This window comes from Garra rufa, chromosome 23 (assembly GCF_049309525.1).
Source record: "Garra rufa chromosome 23, GarRuf1.0, whole genome shotgun sequence".
NCBI lineage: Eukaryota > Metazoa > Chordata > Actinopteri > Cypriniformes > Cyprinidae > Garra > Garra rufa.
Window position 1 is genome coordinate 35,017,789 of NC_133383.1, and position 12,258 is coordinate 35,030,046.

The following is a 12,258-nucleotide window of genomic DNA, read 5'->3' on the forward strand; positions in this document are numbered from 1 at the left end:
CGTTGGCTCCAATTGAAGTCCACAATATGGAGAAAATCCTGGAATGTTTTTCTCAAAAACCTTAATTTCTTTTTGACTGAAGAAAGAAAGACATGAACTATGGATGATATGGGGGTGAGTAAATTATCAAGAAATTTTAATTCAGGAGTGAGCTAAGTCTTTAAGAGTCACAATATTGGAAGAAAACTGACATTTTATGCGATTTTGAAATTTTTTAAAAGCTGATTCTTTGTAGTGCATCAAAAACATACAATCCAGCTGGTATAGTCTGATTCTCAAACAGAAGACATTTATGAGTCGATTCTTTGTTGTGAATTCAACACTTACAATGCAACTAGTGTAGTTTGAGTCCCAAACAACTCTTGTGACCTGACTCTTGTGACCTGGTTCTTTGTTGTGAATCAAAAAACATGCGGCGTGACTGTTATAGTCTCATTCCTGAATGAATGATCTTAGATGAGTTGGCAACACAACTTGTGTAGTCTGAGTCTCAAACAAATGACTCCTTGTCATGTGTTTTGCAGCGATTCAAAAAACTTGCAGCAGATGACTCTCATGAGTAGGTCCATTTTGGTGTTTTTAGGCTTGTGAGACAAGTAATTAAAGATTCAATTATGAGTTATGGAATGAATTGAAATTAAAAACTGCATTCATTCATTAGTCAATATTTGGAAACACTCCACTTTTTTGGAAATAGGCTCATTCTCCAACTCCCCCCGAGTTAATAAGTTGACTTTTACCGTTTTGAAATCCATTCAGCCGTTCTCCTGTTCTGGCGATATCAGTTTTAGCATAGCTTAGCATAGATCATTGAGTCCTATTAGACCAGACCTGGGCATTTTACGGCCCCCGGGCCATACACGGCCCTCTCGATATCCTTGACCGGCCCGCGTGAAGTAATTGGTTAATTAAAATTCAAACGAAAATGGGCCGTGCCATGACCAGTTCTGATAAAGAGAGTCAATGGAAATCTTATTTTGCTATTTGACCGCAAAATAACCCATAAACACGCAACCGCGCTGCTTTTATTTTGTTTGTGTGACCGTATGCGCACCCTCACACAAATGTGTTCGCGATCAGAGTATGTGAGCGCAGAGGTATGATTTTGAATGGAGGGAGCGGCGGATTTTTGAAAAGTCGGAGCGTCGTGGTTTTCACTTGCTCCAATAGTCAAGAGCGCTCCACCACCGCTCTATCATGAGTACAATTCATGCCAACGGTCCGTAATATAACTGCATATTAAGTAGGGATGTCACAATACTCAATATAATATCGAACCGTTCAGTACGACATTCAAGGTTCAATACGCGCTTGTGAATTGCGGTTTTTCGGTTTTGCATCTAAATATCTTCCTTCCTTTTATTCCTCTTGGAATTTGCTGTATGTTTGCTCACAATTTCATGTGCTGAAATGAGAAAACGCTTCCCCTCTTATATTTGAAAAAAATAACGCAACACGCAGAGCAACTTCCATTCTAATGACATGCAATCATAAGCCTTTCAAAACCTGTTGTCCAACAAAAGTTATAAAAACAAGTTACAAAAACATTATAACTTGTTTTTAATTCACAACATCAGTCGAGCGTTTGAAATAACTTCCTTATGTTGTGATCAGATGTGGATTCTCATCACAGAATGAGGTTGACAATTCAGCAATTCTATACTCATATTCAATGTATGTCGATTAGCAATGGCTTATGAAAATACCCGAGATGGCTTGAAGAACACAGATAAACCATTATTGCAGACGAGTGTTTATTGTCCTTAGATTTCATCATTCAAAACGTTTACCGTTATATCTTGTTTTTAATAAGTTACTGCAATAGCGATGCTTTTATCCATATTAGAGAAGCTGGAACGGAACGTTATTAGCGCTACTTCTTTGATGCATGTGTGTTTTGTTTTGTTTTTGCACAAGGGCGCCCTCTGGCATCCAGTATGAATGAAACCCATTCTATTTTGCGTAAAAATCAAAAAAAGTATACCTCTCTCAAAAGAAAAATTAAGCAGACACATACTAAACCACACTTTATCTAGTGTGCAGAGGTTTACAGGAGTATTTTGTTAATTTGTTCCAAAAAAATCACACTGAAGTGGCAAGATATATACCGAGGTACGTATTGAATCGTGGGCTAACTGTATTGTTGCATCCCTAATATTAAGCAGGAATACGTATGTTAAACATATTTAGCTTTATAGAGATGGATCACTCAAATCAGAAATAATGTGAAGGCTATGATGACGGCAATGGATATGAGCAGTAAATTATAGTTCACAAGGAATTAGTTTGTTCCTTTTAGATACTAAATATTTTCAGGTGACAGCATCATTTAAACAGGTAGGCCTACAGAACAAAAGCAGCAAGGACTTTTTACAAAGCTTTATATATTGAGGGATGCAGTAATCAAAACCAGCGTTGTGATATCCCACAAAATCGTGAAAAAAGTAAGCCATTCTCAGGTAAAACAATCAAACACTGGGGGCACTTATTGCTTTTTATATGAAGTATATCATATACTTCATATAAAAAGCAATAAGTGCCCCCAGTGTTTTACTTGTGTGTATGTGATGCTGGTCTTTAAAACACAAATTGTTGTATAAAGTTAATAGTTTTTGAAACAAAAATTTGCATTTCCAGAATTAAGTGCACTTGTTCAAGCCTAACACAGGCTAGATTTCTCTTATTGAGCAAAAAAAAAAACAACAACACTGGGGCATTACTTGCTTTTTTATAAAAAGTTGATGTTGTGATGCTGGTTTTTGAAATGCATATACTTGCATCTTTGTTTAAAGTTGCTAGTATTTTACACTTCAAAATACAATTTTCAAACTGTTTTTATGAATGTTTATTAAATTGGGATGCATTTGTGTGCTCCAAATTTTCAGTCTCACTGTAGTGTTTCATTTATTCTTTTTTTATTAAGAGAAATAAAGGCAAAACTGAGTTGTGTATTGGTTCGGCCCTCAAAAACTGGCCACGTTTCTAATGTGGCCCCTTGAGAAAAATAATTGCCCACCCCTGTATTAGACCAATAGCATCGCATTCAAAAATGACCAATGAGTTTCGATATTTGTCCTATTTAAAAGCACAAAAAGGACAAATATCGAAACTTGTTGGTCATTTTTGAATGCGATGCTATTGGTCTAATAGGACTCAATGATCTATGCTAAGCTATGCTAAAACTGATATCGCCAGAACAGGAGAACGGCTGAATGGATTTCAAAACGGTAAAAGTCAACTTATTAACTCGGGGGGGAGTTGGAGAATGAGCCTATTTCCAAAAAAGTGGAGTGTCCCTTTAAACTTCAAGTTATTCCAATCTTATAGGAATTTCTTTCTTCTGTTGAGCACAAAAGATATTTTGAAGAATGTTGGTAACCAAACAGTTAATGGTAGCCACTGACTGCTCAACAGAGGAAAGTAATTCCTACAAGTTCAGAACAAATGCAGAGTGAGTAAATTATGATATAATCTTGGAGTAATTTATCCCTTTAATGTCATTGTCAAATAAAACAGAATTGTTTGAGAGGAATCAGAATTCTTGGGGCCACTTTTGTATTTTTTTTCTTCATTTGTGTTATTACATTGGCTGGACATCAAATGACTGTTCTCTCTGAAACCAGAGGTTGAGTTCATGTTGTTACTGCTCTTGCTTTTATAGGAACACCAGTGAACCGTGGTTCCTTTGAGGATTACTCCAGTCCAGATCCGAGTGAGTTCTTCCCCATCATTGAAGAGAATCAAAAACACATCCCAACTCCAGTATCCATTACTTCGACATGAATGAAAATTTACCCCATATATATATACCCTCAGAAATATACATTTGTTAGCTGCAAATACTTCTATATTTCAAAGGGGAGGAAATCTGGTATCTATTGTTGATTTAAGGTACTTAAGTCTTTGCTCACATCTTTGATTTTGGCACTTCTGGGTTAGAAACTTCAAATCAGGTGTGCCCTTGAAGGAATTACTCTTCTTTATCTTTATATAAGGTTGTTTGGATATCTCAGTATGGTGCGGTTGTTCATATCAATGGAGTTGAGTGGCTGTGTTGTTTATGGGTGAAAGTTTGATGAGCGAAAAAGGTGGTCCACAACCTCTGAGGGAATTCACTATACAGTTAATTGGCTAGTCTTAATTAACGAATAAGAATTGAACATCGTGATTCATTGGAAAATACATTAAAAAGGTGTAGGCCACGCTAGCAAATTAATTTGATAGTGATATTCACAAATAAGAAGTGAACATTTTTAACATTAGGTTGTAAAGGGTGTAGGCTAAGCTAGCATGCTAATCGGCTAGTGATATTCACAAATAAGAATTAAATGTTTGCTCCATTAGAGTATAAAGGGTGTAGGTTAAGATATCACACTAATTAGCTAGTGATATTCACAAATAAGATGCATGTAGCACACAGAGTCAGGTGCTAAAATGGCAACCAAACACTTCTAGCAATGGGCGCAATTCATTGAGTGAATTCCACCTCAGATTTGTATGGGATTTCTGTCTTTCTCTCTGTACCATCTTTTCCCGGGGGTTTACCTGTATTTCCAAAATTCCCATTTCTCTCTAATCAAGTATCAAACTTCAGTTCCCTCCTGCTCACGAGCTTTGTAACCCGCAATAAATTCACCAGTCACAAATATGTACAATCACAGTGCCTCACGCATGCCTTGCTTGAATGCTACAACAAGTACTGGTCGTCTTTTCTGCCAATTGTGTGTTTGTACAGATGGCCGTTCACACTTATTACTCATCAGTGATGTCACGATGCTCACAGTGCCTTTAGTGCATGTTAATTTTGCACGTAGTGTTCACTGTAATTTCAGTTCAATTACGACAGTGATGGTAACACACTCCTTTTTCTTTCCCCACATTCTCTTTTTCTCTTCCTCCTTGTTCTGCGTGTTGGTATGTGTCTGTCTGCCTGAAACTGTTCACCCTCTCTACTTCTGCCTCCTCCTCTCTCTCAATCTGTCTGCTAATTTTCAATCGGGCCTTGCGTGTGAATGTGTACGAATGCGGTCTGTTGCGTCAACGTGGTGTGTGTGTCTACGTGTCATGCGCTGTGGGACGCTCTGTGTGTGTGTGTGATGGGGGTGCTCCTGAAGTCCTGCTGCTGTCTGCCCCTCCGACAGTGCCTAGTTTTTGCTGCACGGTCGGGGTGGACTGGAAGTCCCTCACGACTCCCGCCTGCCTCCCACTCACCACTGATTACTTTCCCGACCGCCAAACCCTGCAGAATGACTACACAGAGGGCTGCTACGACCTGCTGCCACACACTGACATGGAGAGGTACAAACACATTAGGGGTTGGGTGATATAGGTCTAAAAAGGCTTTCATATTTTTTCTATTTCCTATTTGTATGCATTAAATACAGGTGAGGTCAAAAGTTTACATACACCTTGCAGAATCTGCAAAATTTTAATTTTACCAAAATAAAAGAGGATAATACAAAATGCATGTTATTTTTTTATTTAGTACTGACCTGAATAAGATATTTCACATAAAAGATGTTTACATATAGTCCACAAGAGGAAATAATAGTTGAATTGATAAAAAATGACCTTGTTCAAAAGTTTACATACACTTGATTTGTAATACTGTGTTGTTACCTGAATGATCCGCAGCTGTGTTTTTTTGGTTTAGTGATATTTGTTCATGAGTTTGTCCTTGTTTGTCCTGAACAGTTAAACTGCCTGCTGTTCTTCAGGAAAATGCTTCAGGTCCCACAAATTCATTGGTTTTTCAGCATTTTTGTGTATTTGAACTCTTTCCAAAAAACTGTATGATTTTGAGATTTATCTTTTCACACTGAGGACAACTGAGGGACTCATATGCAACTATTACAGAAGGTTCAAACGCTCACTGATGCTTCAGAAGGAAAAACAATGCATTAAGAGCCAGGGGTGTAAACTTCTGAACAGAATGAAGATTTTCTTATTTTGCCTAAATATATATTTTTTTCATTTAGTAGCTACAGTTAAATTTACCCTGATCAAAAAGTTTTCACTCCCTGGCTCTTAATGCACTCCCCAGCTCCTTCTGACGCATCAGTGAGTGTTTGAACCTTCTGTAATAGTTGCTCAAAATCATACAGTCATTGATGGAAAGTGTTCAAATTCACAAAAATGCTGAAAAACCAAATAATTTGTGGGACCTGAAGGATTTTTCTGAAGAACAGTGCGCAGTTTAACTGTTCAGGACAAACAACGGACTCAACAACTATCACTAAACAAACAAAAAAATATATTTTCCTATTATTTCAGTTATTTAAATAATCATGTTTGTTACTGTTAAACTGTTACTCATGATGCTACAAAGAAATCTTCACCAATCCAAGAACTGAAACAAGAAAATTGCGCCAAATAAACACCCGCCTACTACTATGAAACACTGACAGTGATTCTATGCGCCTGGAAAAAAATCTAAATTCTCACACTTTTTCTCAGACTTTTGAACCCCACTGTAGATTTTATATATTTTAAGGTCTAAGTCCAAAATGAATGCTCTCTATCTTTTGTAGACGTGATGACGAGTCTCCAGTGATGTCGGCCCATCAGGTGTTTGAAGAGTTCATCTGTCAACGTCTGATGCAAGGCTACCAGATTATTGTACAGCCTAACAGGAAGCCACAGCCCGCTATAGCCCCACCCCTCAGCAGCAGCCCCCTTTATTCCCGAGGTACATCCCCTGCTGGATGCCCCGCGGCTCTGCACACCAGTTGGTTTTGAAAAATAGACTTGTCTTCCTGTTATAAATCATGCTGCATTGTGGTGAGAGATTTAAAGGTGTGCTTTTCAGGGCTGGTGTCTCGACGTAAACCAGAGGAGGAGGAGAGCATTTACTGGCTCAGTATGGGGAGAACCTTTCATAAAGTCTGCCTTAAAGATAAGATCATTACCGTCACCCGCTACCTCCCAAAGTCAGTTTACATTTTTAGTCTTTCAGGGTTTGTTCACACTTGTAGCTCAGTTTGTTTGGTTAATTTGGTCCCTGGACCACAAGACCACTCTTAAATAGAATGGGTATATTTGTAGCAATATCCAACAGTACATTTTATGGGTCAAAATGATCTATTTTTCTTTAATGCCAAAAATCATTAGGATATCATGTTGCATGAAGATATTTTGTAAATTTCCTACCCTAAATATATCAAAACTTAAATTTTGATTAGTAATATGCATTGCTAAGAATTCATTTGGACAAATTTAAAGGCTTTTTTTTTTTTTTTTTTTTTGCACCCACAGATTCCAGATTTTCAAAAAGTTGGATCTTGGTGAAATATTGCCCTATCATAACAAAGCATGCATCAATGGAAAACTCATTGATTTATCTTTCAGTTATGAATCTCAATTAAAAAAACATTGACCCTTATGACTGGCTTTGTGGTTCAGGGTCACATTTGGTCCTGGTCCGCTTAGCATTCACACTGGCATTTTTGACAGCAAACCTAAAGATATTGAACCTAAAGGGATAGTGATACGTTCACAACCTGATTGGTCATGTTGAATAACATATATTTTGTGACGGAACTCACCAAACACTCAGAATGAAAGGAAAAGGTTTGTTCAACTTAAAGCTCATTGTTGCGTGAATATGATTTTATTTTCACCACCTAAGAACTCACAAAGAGCTCATAAAAGGCACTTTACCTCCTTGTTGCTCCATGTTTGCCTTCTGCTCATTTTGTTTTGGATACACCACTTGTTCCCTTTCTTAAAATCATGTTGCATCACATTGCATGTTCTTGGTTCGTTTGGAAGTATTTGATTGTGTTTATATTTAATTCGAACCGCACCAGAGTTCGTTTCGGAGAGGACTGAGACCCGTCTTTTTAGTGGTCTCGGTCTGCTTGTTTGGTGCACACCAAGGTTCGGATGGCAGGATTCACACTTACTCAAATAAACCACACTAACAGAGCAATCGCACCAGAGTTCGTTTTTATTCAAACCAAACATGACAAGTGTGAACACACCCTCAGTATCATGTAATTTGTTCTTCTAGAAATACCTACAAGTGCGTTTTGTGTGTCTGTAGGTATCCCTATGAATCCACACAGATTCAGTACAGCTACAATCTGTGCCCTCCGCATGCAGACGCCCACTTCCTGCCATTCTGGGTGGAGTTCAGCCACGAGCGGCTGGAGGAGTACAAATGGAACTACCTAGACCAGTACATCTGCTCTGCTGGCTCAGAGGACTTCAGGCAAGTGGCTTTACTAGCACTCTGATACAAAATCTACATCGGCAGATGCCCATAAGATCCCATTCCTGTCTCATCCGCAGTCTTATCGACTCTCTGAAGTTTTGGCGCACACGCTTCTTGCTGCTGCCAGCAGGCGGAGCCAGGCGAGTGGCGGATGGTGAGGGTCACTGGGACGTGTATGGAGAGGGAATGGGGGCCGGGCGGGATGGCCTTTCTGGCACTGGGGACTGGTCTCTTTTGGATGGATTTATCCGCTTTTTGGAAGGCCTGAACAGGATTCGCCGCCGTCACCGATCTGATCGAATTATTCGTGTGAGTACACATATACAGGATAAGCACAAATTAACCTTCCATCAGGGTGATAAAATAACAACTGCTGTGTTTATTACAGAAAGGAGCTACTATTAAAGGCCTCCAGGTCACAGGACCGCTCTCATCCCACAACCCAGAACCTATAGCGCCCCCTGTGGGGAAAAAGGGCACCTCTGCTCTCTCTGCACTCTTGGAGCTGGATCAAACACAGAAGTGAGTTTGTGCAGGCAGATATTGGTAAACCCAACAAAATACAATACTGCAGTGCTACGTCAATGAGAAACAAGTGTTTGTGCGTGCCAGAGACAATGAGATTTGGGCTTTTATCTAGTACCACATATGGTAAGGGTTTTATAAAATGCCAGAGATTCCAGGATTTTTTTCTAATGCTGGTGAGATGTCTTTGATCTGCAGGAGTTTAGAAGAGCAGCAGCTTGCTGCTCAGCATGGTGGGAAATCATGTGGACCTTTCAGTGAAGCTGCCAGCGTTGCCCTAACAACCACCTATGTCGATAGCCCCCGTAAGGTGAGAGCCTAAGGCAGACCGCCGAACGGACTGTGCTGTTGTCTAGTTTCTGGCTTCCGGTGTGCCTCTTTGTGCTTTTTGTGTGAGGAAGAGGCTATTGTATTTGTACAATGTGTATTGCTTGCTGGCTTTTTGATTATTTTTGTTTAATTTTCACCTTTATCTGCTTGGTTTTAAAGACTGATCACAGTATTTGAGACAGAATTAAAAGAAATTCAATTATAAAATGCCACAATAATGTAATAAAGGAGAGTTAATATGTGATTAGTTGTCATTAACAACACAATTTAGCATCAGTTGGCAATCCCTGCTTTTTATTTGTGACCCTGGACCACAAAACCTTAATAGCATGGGTATATTTGTAGCAACAGCCAACAATACATTGTATGGGACAAAATGATCGATTTTTCTTTTATGGCAAAAATCTTTAGGATATTACAGTGAGGACAGAATTATTTGATCTCCTGCTGATTTTGTATGTTTGCCCACTGACAAAGAAATAATCAGTCTATAATTTTATTGGTAAGTTTATTTGAACAGTGAATGACAGAATAACAAAAACACATTTTTAAAAAGTTATAAATTGATTTGCATTTTAATGAGTGAAATAAGTATTTGACCCCTTTGCAAAACATGACTTGGTAATTGTTGGCACTCACAGAAGCCACCAGGTTTGCACAAATCTCAGGAGGGATTTTGTCCCACTCCTCTTTGCAGATCCTCTCCAAGTCATTAAGGTTTCGAAGCTGACGTTTGGCAACTCGAATCTTCAGCTCCCTCCACAGATTTTCTATTGGATTAATGTCTGGAGACTGGCTAGGCCACTCCAGGACCTTAATGTGCTTTTTCTTGAGCCACTCCTTTGTTGCCTTGGCTGTGTTTTGGGTCACTGTCATGCTGGAATACCCATCCACGACCCATTTTCAATGCCCTGGCTAAGGGAAGGTTTGGACGGTACATGGCCCTATCCATCGTCCCTTTGATGCGGTGCAGTTGTCCCCTTAACAGAAAAACACTCCCAAAGCATAATGTTTCCAACTCCATGTTTGACGGTGGGGATGGTGTTCTTGCGGTCATAGGCAGCATTCCTCCTCCTCCAAACACAGCGAGTTGAGTTGATGCCAAAGAGCTCATCTGACCACAACACTTTCACCCAGCTCTCCTCTGAATCATTGAGATGTTCATTGGCAAACTTCAGATGGGCCTGCGGGCGCTGCAGGATGACAGTCCTTCACAGTGTAGTGTGTTACCAATTCTATGGTCCCAGCTGCCTTGAGATCATTGACAAAATCCTCCTGTGTAGTTCTGGGCTGATTCCTCACTGTTCTCATGATCATTAAAACTCCACAAGGTGAGATCTTGTGTGGATCCCCACACCGAGAGAGATGTGTTTCTTGCATTTGTGACTAATTGCACCAACTGTTGTCACCTTTTCACTAAGCTGCTTGGCGATGGTCTTGTAGCCCATTCCAGCCTTGTGTAGGTCTACAATCATGTCCCTGACATCCTTGAACAGCTCCTTGGTCTTGGCCATGGTGGAGTGTTTGGAATCTGATTGATTGGTTGTTTCTGTGAACAGGTGTCTTTTATACAGGTAACAAACTGAGATTAGGAGCATTCCCTTTAGGATAGTGCTCCTAATCTTTGCTCGTGACCTGTATAAAAGACACCTGGCAGCCAGAAATCTTGCTGATTGATAGGGGATCAAATACTTATTTCACTCATTAAAATGCAAATCAGTTTATGACTTTATTGAAATGCATTTTTCTGGATTTTTCTTGTTGTTATTCTGTCTCTCACTGTTAAAATAAACCTACTATTAAAATTATAGACTGATCATTTCTTTGTCAGTGGGCAAACGTACAAAATCAGTGGGTATCAAATATTTTTTTTCCGTCACTGTAAGTAAAGGTCACGTTACATTAAAATCTTTTGTAAAATTCATACAAATTAAGACATAATTGAGGTTATTTTCTCAATATTTTGATATGTTTGCACCCTCAGATTCCAGATTTTCAAATAGCTGTATCTCGACCAAATATTGTCCTATCCTAACAAACCATACGTCAATGCCAAGCGTATGTATTCAGCCTTCAGATGTTGCATAAATCTCAATTTCAAAAAAATTGACCCATATGACTGGTTTCGTGGTCCAGGGTCATGTTTATTTTATAAAGTCTTCCTGTTGTTTTAGTATTGAATGGTGGATATTATTTGCAGTGGGTTTATGTTTTATTGCTCCTTCCTTGCCTCTTTTGACCTTTGCGTCCTCCTCTTCCATTACTGCCTTGTTCTTGCTCTGATCTCTGGGGGTTATTTTCTCCCTTTCTGGTGTTTTCCTCCTAAAATGCTGACAGGATGCTGCCTTCATTTTGGACTTTATTCGTAGTCCACGTTCCTCCTACATCTGTCACTCTCAGGTCAGTCACTGCCCCCTCTTTGCTCTGTGAAAACCGCCTTTTTCTCGCAATGCGCGTGTGTGCATGCCTGCGTACTTGTCCAACCTCTCAAAAGCATTTTAAATGTGAAGGTTGATGTTTCTATCTGATGTTTTTGTAGTCAGAGTGATAATAAGGAGACATTTCTGTTTGTCTGTGTATCCATACTTAATATAACAAAATGTAAATGTAATATTATAGTCACTACATTTAACATCCTAACCACTGTGCGTTCTGCTGTAGTGTTAGACTGCACCACTCCTGTTGGCCAATTGAAGAATGCATGTGCATTTTTCATTCAATCTTACTTCACATCCTGTGCTCATTTAGAGTACTGCTAATCTCACGTAGCCAGATTTTTGTCTAGCGGCATACACTAACTGTTCCACATAGCAGCTAATTCTGGCCAGGAGCAGATGGGAAGAGGCCATCTGACCAACAAGTAAAGCAAAGAGTCTTCACATTTCCTTTTTTTAGTACATGATATTTAGCAGCAGGTCTATCTAACATTTATAGGGGCTTTCGCACCAGAGGAATCTTTTCATAGTTTCTTGAAATATTGGCAGAATTACCCGCTCTTTGGCGTGTTCGCACCGCAGGAACTAGGATCAGTTTTTGTTCCTGAAAGTCCATTTAGGGGAACTAAATTAGCTCCTACTTCAAAGTAGGGTCTAAAACAGTTCTATAGGAGCTATCAGTAACGTAAGTGTACACTGATTGGCCAAACGCATACGAAACACCAGCTACATTTAATATGACTATTGGCCTTT

At 39.3% G+C, this 12,258-nt stretch overlaps 1 protein-coding gene across 1 annotated transcript in view; it reads left to right on the forward strand.

Annotated features, from left to right (window-relative positions):
- depdc5 (DEP domain containing 5, GATOR1 subcomplex subunit) overlaps positions 1–12,258 on the forward strand; it is a 33,698-nt gene that overhangs the window by 9,868 nt on the left and 11,572 nt on the right. The window contains exons 20-29 of the mRNA XM_073829299.1: positions 525–559; positions 3,662–3,712; positions 5,142–5,298; positions 6,531–6,688; positions 6,809–6,929; positions 8,045–8,212; positions 8,293–8,524; positions 8,604–8,737; positions 8,939–9,050; positions 11,408–11,470. Coding sequence (XP_073685400.1) covers positions 525–559; positions 3,662–3,712; positions 5,142–5,298; positions 6,531–6,688; positions 6,809–6,929; positions 8,045–8,212; positions 8,293–8,524; positions 8,604–8,737; positions 8,939–9,050; positions 11,408–11,470 — 1,231 coding nt within the window. The remainder of the gene's footprint in view (positions 1–524; positions 560–3,661; positions 3,713–5,141; positions 5,299–6,530; positions 6,689–6,808; positions 6,930–8,044; positions 8,213–8,292; positions 8,525–8,603; positions 8,738–8,938; positions 9,051–11,407; positions 11,471–12,258) is intronic.